The following is a 16,270-nucleotide window of genomic DNA, read 5'->3' as shown; positions in this document are numbered from 1 at the left end:
CAATAATATAAAAATTCATATCACAGTTACAATGTAATTAAAATTGTCCATCTCCCCTCACTTTTCACTTTTTGTAGGACGTATTGCCCTGCCACCTAAACTGAAATCATCTTTGACTGAAGAGAAAACAATAAACTGCATCTTTTGTCCAGGGCATCAACTGGACAGTCCACTGTCCCTTTAAACCTTAGGGAGTGTTGGTTCACGCTCCTAACCTGCTAGAATCAGAGTGCCTTTGCTTTTTTGTTACACTTCGACCTTTGGAACTATGAAAATAAACTACAACTAAAATTGTCCTTCAACGTAATAAGATATTGTTGACAGCGGTAAGAGAGGGTGTGTATCCTTTCCACCCACCTTTTAAAGTACGATTTAACTATTACCTTTGTGAAGGTGGCATTTTTGCCCTGAACGGCTGCTTTCGCTGTCATTTGTAATTGCTGGCTCCGGGCGATCAACTTGTCAATTTCTAACAGGAGAAGAGGTTTGTCATCATCTTCCAGCTGAAATACAATTCATAAAGTTAGAGCCACTCACAGCTAAATTGTTTAATTTCCAAATTAGTAGGCAAAAAAGTGTAAGGTAGGTAACACATCAGCAGTTTAGTATAAAATAAAAAATAAACATGTGACAGTTTCTTTCACACACTATACTCCTGCTTTCCAACCCTTCTCAGGAATACACTCACCTCTTTGTGTATATGCCTCTTAATATGCTCAGGATGCCATTGTCACAAGCAAGCTATACTCTTAAGACTCACAAACTATGACCCTTAGTCCAAATGTTTCTCGTCTGTGATTTGCGTTTATTTATCATACATTTATTGCAGTGTGAAATGGTGGACACTAGAAGTACCAGGGTGGGCGGGGGCAGCGATTGTCTGAAGCAAACAGTGACTGGAGCATGTTGTACACAAGGTGGGGGACACACTGCAAAGTGTCCTACAAAGCAATTGTTCCGTAAAGAGAGTGTGCCTGACTTGTGCAGCACACGGTATCAGTACTGTTCACAGATTTCTGCAGATTAAAAGTAATTTATTTCCAAGTCATGCTTTGTAAGCAATATCCATGGTTTGGAGAAAAACAAACCTATAGACGTTTCACTCCACTACATATGCTTCATCAGGGCTTATAACATACACATGTTTCTCAATGTCACCAGGATCTCCATTTCAGACACAGACATATATAGAAGATGCTGACCTTTCGAGAAACAGATATATTTACATAATTAACAGGAATTAAATATTGGTTTGAATCTCTATAAATGTAACATTAATTATTGACTTAGGCAGCATAATGTGTCTTCTAAGCAACAATTAGTATACCCCTGATAGCCTCTAGCGCAAACTAAGATAACAGATTTGTTAATTAACTGGTCTGTCTATGGATTTGGTGTAAACACTTGGAATACTTAGATTGTGCACTTTCTGCATGCGATTCATTTTATCTGTGTTCTCCTAGAGGGGTTTTGTTTCAGATCAAAGTCGTCTGCTTCTGGGTTCTTCTTCCCACACTTGTATTCACTGAATGGAAAGCGAAAAGAAGAGGCGAGGTAGGAGAAGAAGTAGAAAGGCCAGAGATGTAAAGGGACTTGTTTGAGGGCTTCAAAGGGACGCCAGCAACCTCTGATAGAGAAGGGTGGTCTCTGGTTCCATTGGGACCACTGCTTTTTCCAGAGTGGTTTAGTAAGAGAAGCCAGAAAATTTGGCAGTTGAACTGTAACCGCGCGGTTTTAGCAATTTCAGCAAGGTTTTCAGCCATGTGAAATGCTTCATTTTGCTGTAGAGCATTGCCATTCTAGAATTGTTGCTGACTGATTAGCCTGTGTCAGCAGAATGCCTCCTCCACCCTTGCCTCCGCAGGACTCTGTAGATATTATCTTAGCGGGGAGATAAAAGTAAATAAGCCTTGCCAACGTGCCGTCTGCGCAAAACATGTGTTGCTGCCTTTTCAATTCGCTTTCTGAAAAATAAAGTGTTTGCATGCCTATGGTCACACCAACTACCGCTAATGCTTCCAAATCCTCCCTGCAAATTGAACTGTGGCGATCTATTTAACAAACCTCATGACTGCGCAAGAGATTTCAGGAGAACGTGACCCTGAGTGGCCAGTCCCTTACCTTCAAACAGGGCACGGATACCAGATTGGCTTTTTGTTGTATGCTTGCTCTGGGGAGGCATTGCACAGTGTGTGGAATGTGGTGACGTCATGTGGAATGTGGTGTTCTGACTGTTGCGAGTGTTCTGTGATAGTTAGATCTATCTGGGTGCGGGTCAGAGTTGGATGTGCCAGTGTCTGTTAGCAAAGAACTTACTTGTTATCACTTACCTGGTTCTCTGGAGCATGGAATAAACCTACCCGAAGACATTTGGAACTAGCGGCGTCTTGCCCATATAGGCCAATACACTTTTGCATATTGTAAGCGATTAGAGTGGGTGTATTGCTGGGTCTATGCCCCAAACTCATTTAGGCTCCATCCAAATGCTTGATTTCTGGTGTAAATAATTCACTCTATGCTTCCAGCCTCAGGCGTAGGAAGGCAGTTCTATCCCTTGGAAACCTGCAATTCACATGGCAACTTTTTAAAACTTTGAATGCTGGGGGTTTCTGGGACAAATACCGCTTGAAAGTCACTTCTACATTATAAACCACTGGTTCAAGTCGTGGGCCAGTCCTCTGCTACCGATGGAAGAGTTTAGGAAACCTTTTTATAGAATGCAGAGCAGTTTAAAACAGACTCCACATAATAAACCTGATGAGGCTAGGCGGGAGTAACCTGGACAACAGAAAGAGTAGGGCAAGTTGGGGTAAAAAAAAAAAAAAAAAAACGGAAGGGGGGTTTTCTATGCTTTCTGGAAGGGGAGCCTTTCGGAAGATGGTTTGGGAAGGCGGATCTGGACTCTCTCTGTGAAACGGGAATGCTTGCTTTAGAATGGTTCATTTCCATACTTTGGGAAACTTGCGGATAGGAAGGAATTTGCTCCGGTTAGCTCTTGATCATCCAGAGGAGAAGAGTTTCTTTTTCAATGATGACGACCTAATTTGACTGCTTTGAAAACTATGCAGCAAACTTTGAAACCGATGCAGGCTTCAATTGGGAGCCAGTGGAGCTCACCCAGCTGTGTTATTATGCTAACCTGCTTTTATACTGTATGGAATGACAATAGTAGAGTCACAGCGTAGTTTAGCATCTTGTGATCCTGCCAGGAGTATTCAGGCCTTCATCTGAGGATGGAAAAGGTACAACTGGAAGATGAGAGGATGGAAAAGAAGGAAATGGATGCTATGAAGAAAGAAAGGGGCGGGGCTTGCAGCAGGCGAAGAATGTTTTGTGAAATATTGGGTCCATGCCGGTCCTTTTCAGTGGATAACATTTCGAAAGAGCAGAAAGAAGGGTTTGTCTCAAATGTTGTTCTAACCGGATTGCGTTTCCAAGGACGAATTGGAGAATAGCTAGGGTGACCAGATTTTTTTATACGAAAAATCAGGAAGACCCCTTCACAGCCCGTACCCCAACTCTGCATTCCCCCCTCTTTGCCCCTAAGCGGCCTCCACATCCCCTCCATCCCACTGTATTTTCCAGCACTGCTCCGGCATATAACTTGCCAGTTTTGACCGTGGATATAAGCATAAACCAGAGCTTTTGCTCTGAAGCATGTTACAGGCTTTGCTTTCCAGTGGTTTACCAACTGGTCGGGTGGCACAATCAGTTGATGTGTGAGGCTAGTACCTGAAAGGTGTTTGAGTCCCTCCTGCCATGTCAAAATTCTGAGCGTAGTATATTGTTAATTTACTTTATAATTGTTGGCTAGCTTTTCTTTCCCCAAAACCGGGACTGTCACCCTCCATTTCCTATTTAAAAAAAAAAACTCTTGGACCGAGGACCATATTTGCTGGTGTTAGTGCCTGGCCATACCATCCCTTTTATTTTAGGTGGGATCTAGAATGTTAATGAAATAATGTGATCAGATGTCTTGACTACTGCAATTTAATGCATTTCAGAGTGTATGATCGTCTTTGATGGGGTGAGAGGATTTGGGGGAGGCATCTCTGCACAACATGCCTCAGTCTACGCGAGTTAAGCCTAGAAATGTACTGTAGGATGTAAAGCCCTCTTTGGCAGCGAGTCTCTTAATTTGCTTGAGATGATTTAGTTGGTCGCAGGCAGACTTAGTGATTTTCTTGATGTGGGATTGGATGGTTAACAGTAAGTGCAAATAAAGGCAAGAGATTTAGCTTGCAAAGTGATGGCTAGGTATGTACCTAGATGCGATGGCTCATTATTCCAGTCTTGAATAAGTGGTGTGTAAGGCTTGGAATTAATGAGAAGGAGTTCTTACTCCGAAGAATTTAGTTTGAGTTATGAGGGGCCATCCGCTTTTGCCAAGGCATCAAGAGGAGCGTTCAGAGAAACCTTGGTGGTGACCCTCAAGCATTTCAATCCACTGATGTGCAGATCACACAGAGCTCTGTTGCATTTTAGAACCTTGCTTCCTAGAAGATACATGTAGGCAAGTAATCGAGATCAAACCCAAAATGTCTAACAGAGTGGGTCTGCGTGTCTCGACTTGCAAATATGTGGAACTTCCAGTAAGGTGGGAAGCAATCTAGAACTGTGCCACGCATTTCTCTAGGTTCGCTCAACATGAATGGGACCATGGGCTACTATCCCGCCAGCAAATGTATTTTGTCTGCATTCTGGGCTGCAAGTTGCTTTACTTCACTCTAGGTGGCCTTGTGGCCATCTACAACATGGTCCTCTGGCAGGCACCTTACACCACCTATGTCTCGTCTATCCGTCCCACCTCTTGGCTGGATATCATATGGCGCTCCAGATTGTATGCAATACCCGATTAAAAGGTCAAATGCATTTTTAACAGGAGCGGTTGGGGGAAGTTAACCTCTGTGGCACAAGGCAGCACCACTGATTTACTGCCACAAAATTTAGTTTGGATATTTCTTAGGGCTGTTGCCGCTAAGAGAAATACTTTAGCCAAAGGCAGCGCTGAACCAAATACTCCATTCATCTATTTTAGAGCAATGAAAGGAAGAAAGGTTTCGGATGAATCAACCATTGAAGGCAACCCTCTGATCCATCATTGTTCAGCCTTCTTTGCCATTACAGAAGATAAAACCCCTTATGCAAATCAGGTTTGGTCCTACTCCAAAAGGAGAAGCCCAGCGCACACTGCTAGGTCACATCAATTCTGCATGAATCCATGAGCAACCCCAGACATATATTAGCCTCATCGAACATCATCATTGAGGTCTAAGCACCATAAGCTCTTGACCTATATCTGGGAATGCCCAGCTCGCTCAGGTGACTTCCAAAAATGAGGATTCATGTGGCATAAACAAGTCGCGGGTTGCTAGTAGTCCTGTGCACAAGGGGTGCCACTTTTGGGCTGTTTTGCCTTTTGTAATGGAACAGCAAACAGAAGGGTGATGGTTCCTGGGTCGCGCCAGTCGCCATCATTTATCCCAAATGTACCCCTTGTTCTGCTCCTCGTGAAATGTATACACAAGGTACGCCAAGTTCCAGCTCTCACAGAACCTATTCCCCATGTTATCACTTTTACTTTTAGAGCGACGTGGAGACTCTCTCTTGTAGTTCCTTTGGACAATATGCTTTTAAATAATCTGTTTCTGGTTACGATTAACCAAGGATGAAGACCCACCGGCCTAAATGTAGGCACACAAAAGGTTCAGAGTGAATGGGGGTTTCCTGGTCTATGACCTTTCCTGTAGCCAATGATCCCACTTGAGTCTACGCTGGGGTGTTGCTATGCCTGGAAAAGATCAGGGGCTACGCTAATGTCGGGACAGGCGGGACTCGGGGCTAGCTAGTCTTTTGGTTGTAGCCCTTGAGCTTCTATCAGGGGCTACAACCAAAAGACCCGGGGCTATAGCCCCCTGGGCCCCCCTCGCCTCCCCAGCAACGCCTCTGAGTCGACGTCCCACTGGTAGAACGATTGCACAGTCTGCGAGTTTCCCTTGATGGGTAGAACGATTGCACAGTCTGCGAGTTTCCCTTGATCTTTCCTCGGCACTGCAGGGCACACTCGGTGCATTCTCCATCTTAGTAAGCAGCAGGCATGGCTATTGGTGTCTACTCTCCAGCTGATGGACTTGCAATAAAAGTTAAACTGGGGTCGAGGTTGGGCTGCTGCCAATAGGACTGCCTCATCTTGACCCTCCCAGTTGTTCAGAGCCTTAGGTAACCAAAAGGGGAAATACATCAGAAAAAAGCCCATATTAAGTGGGGCATGGTCAACCTTCCGTGTTTGCACGCACACAGTCGGTCATATCTGAAAGTGAATGATGGCATGGGGCGCAAGGGCTGGCCTCCCTCCCCACGCACCCCGCTAATGAAACATGCGCTGGTTGAGTAGCCAAGTGATGAGCTGCTTAAGGGCGGCTCTCCTGTTGGCAGGGGGTGATCCGTGAGATGTGGGGGCGACATTTCTTTTGATAATTGTACTCTCCTACCAAACCAGAGTGAGCTTTCTATTTTTTCAGTGCCATAGCATCATTACTCCAGATGCAAATGGAGCCATGCCTGATCAACCCAACAGTGCCAAGTGCTTACTTCCAAAAGTTGCCTTTTCAACAATGGCCAGATCCCCCTTGATTGATGCATACCACGGCTCTCCCCCAAATAGCAGACATGGAGCTGCTTTCCCCAAGTAGGCGTCCCTCAGCACCTTAACTTGGGTGCGCAATTCGATATAGTCATGATTAAATCCTCCAAGTTGGTTTTCTTCCTAACTGTGCGACTGTTTCTTACATCAAATATTGTTCCAAGCAGTGCTGGACTCCGGGCACTGAAATAAACTTTTTTTTATTTTTTTATCTCCCAACGCCAAAGCAGGGTGTTAATCACTGGAATAGGGTGTGATGTGAAAGCACCAGCACCCTATAGGTATTTAATTTCAATAGGACGCCTGCCGCACCTTCTTCCCAACATGCTAGCTTGGGGGAGCCCTTAAAAGACTACCCCAAGCTGACGTGGCGGGGGCTAGTAGTGCCCCGGGCAGTCGCCCGGGCGGCCCTCCCCTAAGGCCAGCCCTGATTCCAAGGTACACAAATTCAATCACACATTCTAGTATTTAATATCGAGTTCTCCAGACCTATGTAGGTTTCTTTCTCCCAGTACACATTATTTTTGTCTTTCCGTAGTTCAGTGTCAAGTCATTTGCAACACAGAACTGCTGAGTGCACAGTTCAGGAGCATTGTGCTGGCCGCGTAATTCAAGTGGAGTATTCTCTCCATTGTAGACATATTTTCACCATTTATTTAAGCCCTAGGTGGGCCCAGTTCAAACCTACGGTGGTATACACTCTTTTGGAAAACTGACCCTCCATATCCACGTGTACCAAGGCAAAATATAATGTCCCAGCACTACATAGCTTGAGGCCCACGATGCTCCTTTACATAAACCCATATGTGGTAGAGGTAGCAATTTTCATGTCTCTACATTATTCTCCAATTGCTGCAACATATTTTTTGCAAACACCTTCCATATAGGGTCAAGTAGAGCTATTGTTCTGAGAATACTGGACACATTCTGCATCCGATTTTTCGGATATTGTGCCAAACGACTTCCCCCTCCAGGAGACTGGTATGTCGCTAGTGTAAAAACCCTTTCCTTTGCCCCTTGATTTTATTTACTGACGACGCATCGAACTTGTGTTGCTCCATGTCATTTTGCTTCCAAGGCGAGCACATTGCCCCTGAGCTATCCTCCCGAGACGATAATCTGGGATTTACGATCAAGGCCAATGGTAACTGGAATGACTAGCTGCAGAAAGTGAATCTAGCATTATCTAGGCTACTGCAACTTATCACTTCTCCAGAGATCACGGTCAATGCTGCCTTAAAAATAAATGAGCTACAGGCCAGGCGAGCAGCAATCGATGCATGCGGCCCCGCCCTGAGGTTATCTTTCATGCACCTCATTCGCCATAACTGAAAATCAAGTCTTTTAAAAAACCTTGTTTACCCATGAGCACTTCAACAGTGATGCTTCAATTGGAAGTGAACTTCCGGTGTATTGAGCCACTAATGTATTGGGTGAGTAATATGGGTCACTCCCTCCTTAGTGGAGATTAGAACTGCCCTGCAAGATGTTATGGCTCAGGATGGTGGAGTGTCCATTCCCTGGGCCGAAAGCATGAATAAACGTCACTACTATATTGCCCAGCCAGAGCTATGGTCTAACCAGAGTTTTATTCATAAAACTACAAAAGAAATGATGAAATGTGCTTTAGAGTCGTAGGAAGAGCACATCCTTAAAGGATAGTTCCGGGACTTTTTTTTTTTTTTGTCCCTACGGTTCGGCCATGTGTTTTTAAGCATAAATCGGTAGATCGTAGAAAACTTTCCTATGGACCTTACCCGACTTTTCGTCCATTAACGCACTCAAAATCAGCCGCCATTTTCTGATAATCCTATCATTTCCCCCCATCGCCCTGGCTCACCTGCTTTTGCGGCACTAAATCAAATCCCCCGCCCCTGAGCCTGACATCAGCAGACGCGTACCGCCCATTTCCCAACGCCAAAGCACGTTTCGTGTCAACAATCGCTGCGCCTCAGCTAATGAAGTGTCGCCATGGAAATGGCAGGACGCCTCTTTCCTCAATAAGTATAAACACACCGTTTCACAACACACAGCAGCAGATTTTCGATTCCATTACTCTCTCTGTGTTACTTTGAGTATTCTGTGACTCGTTTCTGTGCTCTGGACAGCTACCTTCGCCGCTTCTAGGCCTTGTGAACACCTGTACCATCTCTGTAAATTATTTTACTTTCTTTACCACACAATGGCTACAATAATGCCGTATATGTACGAGCCCGAGTACACCGAGGAAGAACTACTGGAAAGGCAAGCACGCGAAAACGATGGGGATTCGGACGGCAGTTGGGAGGACCAGTCAACGGATGAAGAGCCTGGACCATGTCGCATGGACGGCGTCTCCACCTGGTGCACGTGCAATCGGTGCGAGCTAATGCCAACTGAGGAGGAGAACTGCTGCTGCCGTGAAAATTCCGGGTGCTTGGCCTACATTTCGGAAGGCGAGTGCGTTTCACTTCAAACCGGGCAACAAAAACCAACTGTTGCTATGAATCGTACCTGAACTATGTTACACCTCTCCATGCACCATCTCTTTTTATTAAATTCAGATTTGGCGGTCTTCCCCAGGCAAGCACTCTCAACTCTTCGAAAGCATCCAATTCCCGGCTTTCATCTTTTTAGCCATATTGCCAAAGAATCGACATATCCTTTTATACTAAATGCTCCGTTACACAACAGGCTTGGGAAAATATACATAAGGCCTATCGTTATTGAACATAATAATCGATGAACTATGGATGCATTTAATTTATACAAAGGAACAGAGGACCCAGCATTTGCCTGCACTGTTTCTAAATGTATATACATCGAGCCTGGCTAGCCAGAAAGACTTAACTATTGCATCGCAGGACTTGATATCGTTCTGACTGCTATGAGCTTTTTAAGCAATACGCCCTGAGCTGGGGGTGTGGAGAGGGGGGCGCATTACTGCTTCAGGTAATGCCCCAGAACCCATAGTTACAGACCCGAGCGAAACTAAGAAAAAAGTAAACAAAAAATATGGCCGCCATGGAAAAGGGAGAAGGGACTACGTGAGGTCCCTTCTCCCTTTCCATGGTGGCCAGGAAGCAGCTGTGACCAGCCCGACAAAGGCTTGCTTTGTGGGGCTGGTAACAACCCGGAGAGGGCCAATGAGCTCACTTGTAACAAGCTCATTGTCCCTCACTGGGTAGTAATATATATTCATTTTATTTTAAGATTTTGTAGAATTTATAATATTGGAGTGCTTTGGTATGCAGATATATGTAATATGTTTGAATACCTAATGATTTTAAATAAAAAAAAACGTACAGTACCTTTATTCTAAGTGTCTATATCAGTGTGCTTTTCCTCCTATCTGATGATTGGTAGCTGCCACCTGGTTAGGTATCGGGACACTACTCGCCAAACCTCTCCTAAGACCATCTGAAATGGGAAGGTATGTTATGGCAACCTGCAAGAAATGTGAGTACAGGAGATGGCTACTCCTCCGAGTCCCTGTATAGAAACCCACCAATCACCCCTGGGCACTGCTTATGAGCACCTACAAAGATCTGCAGGGAGTTTGCATGTTCATCGCTACCCCAGGTTTGCCTGTAACTGAGAAGTACCAGCTAGTTAGTGCCTGTAGCAGAGAAAACAAACCACTGGGAATACTTTCCAAGGCCTTAAAGGATTTCTATTTAAAAACACAACATACGCAACAGTGTCAACCTGACAGCATATCATCCAGCACATTTCCGGCACCCCAAAGAGTGATAATAGAGGGGAAACAACCACATGAGCCAGCATTCCCACAAAGGCTGTTAGGCAACAATAGAAAAGACATCAGGTCCGGGTGCATCGGAGTCCTGCAATATTCCAATCTCTTTTCATAATCAAATGATACTTCTAAAATTAGGGACCCCTTTCTTGGGTAGATCTACCTCTTCATTCTCTTGTTCACTATCATATAGTTTCTTGATATAATCTACTGATAACAAAATACCTAGACGTCATCTCTGTTGGATATTTTTTTTAAATAATTGTCTCACATTATCTTAGATGAATATTTTTTTTGTGCAGAATTGTACATGGCTTTTAAACTGTTATTTCACCTCCTTTATTAGAATACCCTTCTCCCGGAGCGCTAACCTTGAGTCCTGATATGTGCCGAGTTCTCCCACCTTTTGTATGCCGGTAATATAGTTCAAAGGGTTGAGCGCTTGTGTCGTTAACTAGGTTTGATCTGCAGATCACAGGTTCACATCCCAGCAAGGGTTACTCAGCCTTTCATCCTTCCGAGGTTGTTAAAGTAAGTACCCATTTCGATTTGGGTAATAATATATGTATATATGTTCTGTGTAAACCGCTTTGGATAAGATTGCTAAATAAAGAACACGTTATTAAGTTATTATTGCTTCCCAAGAATGCCCTCATTACCTCGAATCAGAAGTCCTTTATATACTGTATCCTGCCTTTGTTGACAATCCTCTTGAGAGGCATCCGGGAAAAAAGTTAAGCTGCCTTCCTATTTCCTTCCCCTCCCCTTGTAGCTCACCTGTGATTTCTTTCAATATGATATGCCTATTGGTTTGGACACTTAATGCTTTAGTGCCATTTTCTGTGACCATGCCACTTTCCCTTTCCTACTGTCTGTTTCAATGCTCTCATAAACTGGGCTTTCTTTCATCGTCCAATATGGAAGGATTCTTGTTGAAGGGGGGAGGGGGGAGGGTCCCGCAAGAGACACCTGTTGATCATTGGTACGTTAAAGGTCCCCATTATTGAAATCCACTTTTTCACCCTTTTATTTTTCTCTTGCATAATAAGAGCACATGTAAGCTCCCATTGCTGCTCCATTGGTACCATGCCTTCACAATATACTTCCTGCGCCAGGTATTTTGCATTCACGTCTCCAGCAAAATGTCTTCAGTTGTCGAATTTGCTGCAAGCTGTGCATGTTAGGGCTCTAAATCCTGCCAAAGGTTTACCCATTTCAAATGCCGGAGATGGGGCATAAATATTCACTATCCATGTGGCTCTATCCACCACTCCCAAATCACCCGATATCGACCTTACAGCTAATTACTGGGGATCAATTTCCATTACAGAAATATCCATCCACTAAATCAGAGTGACTGCTGCCATTATTAAATCGCCCACATGCTGCCCCTTTCAGTTTTTCTGCTGGTGCCTGTATCAGGGTGCCCCTCCATCCAAATTCATATTCCTGCAATGACCAGGTTTCTCTGAACATCACTATTGCACACTGTGATATAAACATCGGCCAGCACAATGCCTTCCCTGATCCCAGCAATGTTCCACGCTGGACTGCGGTCGGTTCATCACAGCGCTTTCAACCACAGCGTGGGGACGGTACAATATAACCTTCACACCATACAGTCTACACTCCCTGATGCTGGCCAGGGTTCCTATTCTGGGAAAGGGTCAATATTGAAGGTGTGAGTATTTGATGCGCCCTTCAGTCTGACAACATCACTGGTAAAATGACACATTTAGTGTCATATGTAATTTGAGGGCAGCTTTTTGCAATCTAAAGAGTGCTTGAACATCCAAAGGGTAGGGGCACTGAGGGTTTCTGTTCACTAGAGGCTCTGGGCCAGATTAAGACTTTGGTGGTATCACCCCCAGTAATGCTGCCAAACCAGTTTACCATTATCTCATGCAGTGAGCATGTGGTCATTTATAGGGTTCCGCATAATTGCAATGAATACAGATCCTTCAGCCACTCCCAGCGCTTTAAGTGGGCCAGGGCTCACCACTGGCAGTCTCCAAATAGGACCCTTGAGCCAGGGCTCCCCAAACTGACCCCATGACCACATTTCTGTACAAATATGAGTGGCAACACTGCTCTTTGCCAGTAAATGTCACCATCAGTAATGTTTAGAATCACAACATCAGTTAAAGACATTTGAAATGTGGTACTTTTCAAACAGGAAAGGGAAATTATAAGAGAATGCATGGTTTGATTTTTGCCACATATTGTATTAAAGTGTTATCATTAGAATGCCTATAACTACTATGTACGAATAATGGACTTCTTTCAGAAGAACTGTGTGATTGCATGTTGTAATCGCCCCTTTTCATTTGATGTTCTGTTCCATATTTGAATATATTTATTTTTGTCTACATTTTGCACACACATTAACCATATTTAAATACATCTTTTAAACCACAATGTTTACCCTTTCATTGCACATATGTAACCTTGATTTGCTCTGTTAGTCACTCCTTAAATTACACAGGCCAGTCCTCTTTTAGAGCTTCGTTAGCTACTTGGGATTTGCAACTGTGCGTGATCCTCTTTAGGCCCCACCCCCAAATACTACATCACGACGCATTACAGCCTCCCTCAATTTCCTATCCCACTTAAAGCACTGGTCACTGCCCATTTGGGAGTCACTAGGGCTTGTCGGGGGCAAGCGCCATTTCTGCATGTGGCACTGCCACACAGGTAATATCGCATATGATAATGCATGAAAGGCCTCCTCACAAAAGCATGTGAAAAAGAGTTTTGATACTGAAACTCGTGATTAGGTGGTTCATCCTGCAGCCATAAACATCTGTTTTACCACTAACACCTATGATGCACAGAAACAGTGCCTACAGCGGTGCTACAGGGTGTTTATGCTGGTGTTAGAGTGACAGCAGTAGAATGTGGACCACGGCATTCCTCTTCAACCCCCATATAGGGGTTGAGGGACAGGGGCTAATGGTGGGGGGAGCAAGGGGAAATGGACAGGGGGATATTCCCTATAAAAAGAAAATACATTGAATGTCCCGGATGCTGATTTCACCAACAGCATTATAGTGCTCACATCATCCCATGGACCCAAATAGCACACAGATGCACCCAATCTGTATTACCTCTTTTCTCTCGAACACACCCTCCCAAGTGCAACTGGGTCAATTTCTCTCCTCTATCTCACTCTCCACATGTGGCGTCCTTCAGGGCTCTATCCTCTCGCTCACCTGATATGCTGACAACACACAGCTCTCCTTTAAGCTTCCCTCCTCTTCCTCATCTCCTTCCTTTCTCATTCCCGACCGTGACTGCTATTCAGGCATATTGTGATTCTAACAATCTCTGCCTTAATGCCAGTAAGATGGAGATCCTTCTCATCAGGACTCCTGCCCCCTCTCTTACTCCTACTCTCTGGCCACCCTATTTGGGCCCCCGTCTCTCACCCTCTCATGAGGCAAAAAACGTGGGTCTCATCTTTGACTCCTCTTTCTCCTTCTCACCTCACATTGCTGACCCTGTAAAGAAAACTCCCTTTCAGCTTCACCTCCTCAGAGGCACTCTCCCTTTCCTCACCTTCCCCCAGAAGCCCAACATCTCCAGAGCTCTGGTTCTCTCCAGGCTTGATTACTGCAACAGCCTCTTCCTTAATCTACCTCTTTCAGCCCTCTTCAACTAATCCAGAATATGACTGCAAGACATATGCTTGGCATCAAGCCCAGGGACTGCATCTCTCCAGCCCTGGTATCTCTGCACTTGCTCCCGGTGACTGCAAGGATCAAATTCAAAACCCTCTGTGTCATCGACAAGGTTTTCTGGGGCCTGGGACCACACTAAAGTTATCAATCAACACAGACGCGGTAGCCTGCTCTGGAGCCACCACTCCCTTTTAGAATAAGAACTACACAAAGAGGTCACGGCTTCATCAACATTGATGGGTGATGGATCTTTGAAGCGCTGCATGCTTTTTGCTATTAGCATCTTGAGTCGTCACAAAACTGCAATTCCCTTCAACACAACATTTCGCATCTGACTTGTGGGGAAGGAGGAGAGACACGACCTCTACAAAACGCACATTTATTTGATTTTCCAAGACTTCAGGACCCGCCCTGAAGAAGGACCAAGGTCCGAAATACATTGGCGGTAGAGGCTTCTGCACAACCAATATGCAAAATGAATACGAATAAAACAAGACACATGGCATCATCAAAACTGAGTATATAATTAATATATGCACTACATCTCTTTTCACCAGACACTATTCTTGCTTCAGGTTTTGTTTACTGATGTAGTGTACATCGGGTTTCTGAAGGTTGCCATTTAGTTAAAAAGTACCATTGTTTACTATTTGAATGAACTTTCTGTGCATACGTGGTGCCCACCCTATCTTGCCTTGTTTTACCACACTAAATCCTACTCTCGCTCCCTAAATACCTCCCTGCTAGAATTCTTCTGTCTTCTAGCTCTAACTCTCTGCAAGCCAGACGCCTCTCTAAGCAGAGAGTGGGGGGTGGTTCTCTTTCCTCAGCAGGAGCCTCCCTCTGGAATGGCCTTCCTGTCCCTCTCCGTCTTGAACAGGAGCTCCTTAAATTCCAAAGCTTCTCAAGACCTTCCTCTTCTCCTCCTCCTCTCTCCCCCTTCCCTACTAATTCCACCTACCTCTTGTCTGGTTCCCGGTCGCCCTCATGAGCCTTACTGGGCCCGGTTCCTCCTTTCGACCAGTCTCCCACCCAACCCCACCAGCACTTGCCCCGGGGCACCCTTCCTTGACTAGCCTATTGAGTTGGTCAACCCCCTCGCACTATTTGACTCCCTTCCGTTAGCACTTGGCCTCCCCTGCACTTGCCCGCCCCCTGGGCCCCACTCTCCTGCACTTCCCGTTATTGCACTTGCACGATACGAATGTCCCGAGGCCTAGTAGTACATGTTCTGCTGTTTCTCTTCTGTTCCCTGCCCCCTCCCGCACCCTCCATTTTTTGTCTTGTGCCGCTTGGAAACACTTTCTGATTTATAGGCGCCATACAAGTGTTCAATAAATTAAAGCATTTTAAAAATCAGCACCCCCAAAACATACCTGATTTGAAAATGCATGGAGAAGTGAGGAAAATTTGAATCCGGTTGCAGCAAACACCTACAATGAGAAAATGGATCAGAATCTGCAAATATTAGAACACAGAGTTTAAAGATTAACTACAACTAACTAGTATCAGTGCCATAGAAGGCGTGGGTGCAAGACGAACACTATGAAAAGTGCAGGAGAACTTTAAGCGGGCACGGCAGTAAAAAAACAAGGAACTCTGAAGCCAGATCAGAAAGTAGCAGCTGCGGCCACCATATGGCAGCCTATGCAAGGTTTGTGAATCTGGAACAAGTTCACGCTCAAAGCAATTTCTATAGCTCCTCTCACAGAACATGCACAGCCTGCAACACTCTTGCGGGTATCTCCGCCCCTTGGACTACAAAAACCATGTGCCTAAAAGTGCCTGTAGAGGAACGAGCTCGTGTGGGGTAGACGCCCCCCTTCAGAGGTTGCCCATAATCTGAAGCTGCACGACTGCCTGCAGAGAAAGCGAGGCAGGCAGGCAGGCACAGGCTGCCGACTCTAGGAGGATTTTCTGATCAAGAAAGCGTTGATGTTTTCAGGCAGGCACAGCAATCACAAACATACATCGTCCATTTTAAACCCCTCATAACACAGGGTCCAATTCACAAAGATAGTACGGGTAACTCTCATTTACCCTGGACTTCCTGCTAGAGAGGGCTGTTCCATACATGCCAACATTCCGAGGCACCTGGGAGGGAGATTTCTTCAGAGAAATCGGGAGAGAACCATTTTCCCATAGGAATGCATTGGGGAAAGTACAATTTTAGACGGGAGAACGTAAAAAATAGCAGTATTTTTCCCTGAA

General features: G+C 45.0%; 1 protein-coding gene across 2 annotated transcripts in view; it reads right to left on the bottom strand.

Annotated features, from left to right (window-relative positions):
* The window catches only part of CTNNAL1 (catenin alpha like 1), a 989,054-nt gene that overhangs the window by 16,925 nt on the left and 955,859 nt on the right, over positions 1-16,270 (bottom strand). For both annotated transcript variants that reach the window (XM_069620628.1, XM_069620627.1), the window contains exons 16-17: positions 15,436-15,492; positions 384-503 (exon numbers count right to left, since the gene is read on the bottom strand). In XM_069620628.1, coding sequence (XP_069476729.1) covers positions 384-503; positions 15,436-15,492 — 177 coding nt within the window. The remainder of the gene's footprint in view (positions 1-383; positions 504-15,435; positions 15,493-16,270) is intronic.

This window comes from Ambystoma mexicanum, chromosome 5q, assembly GCF_040938575.1.
Source record: "Ambystoma mexicanum isolate Mex_15411 chromosome 5q, UKY_AmexF1_1, whole genome shotgun sequence".
In the NCBI taxonomy this organism is placed as follows: domain Eukaryota; kingdom Metazoa; phylum Chordata; class Amphibia; order Caudata; family Ambystomatidae; genus Ambystoma; species Ambystoma mexicanum.
The sequence above is the reverse complement of the archived record's forward strand: the minus strand, read 5'-3'. Positions and strand labels throughout refer to the sequence as shown.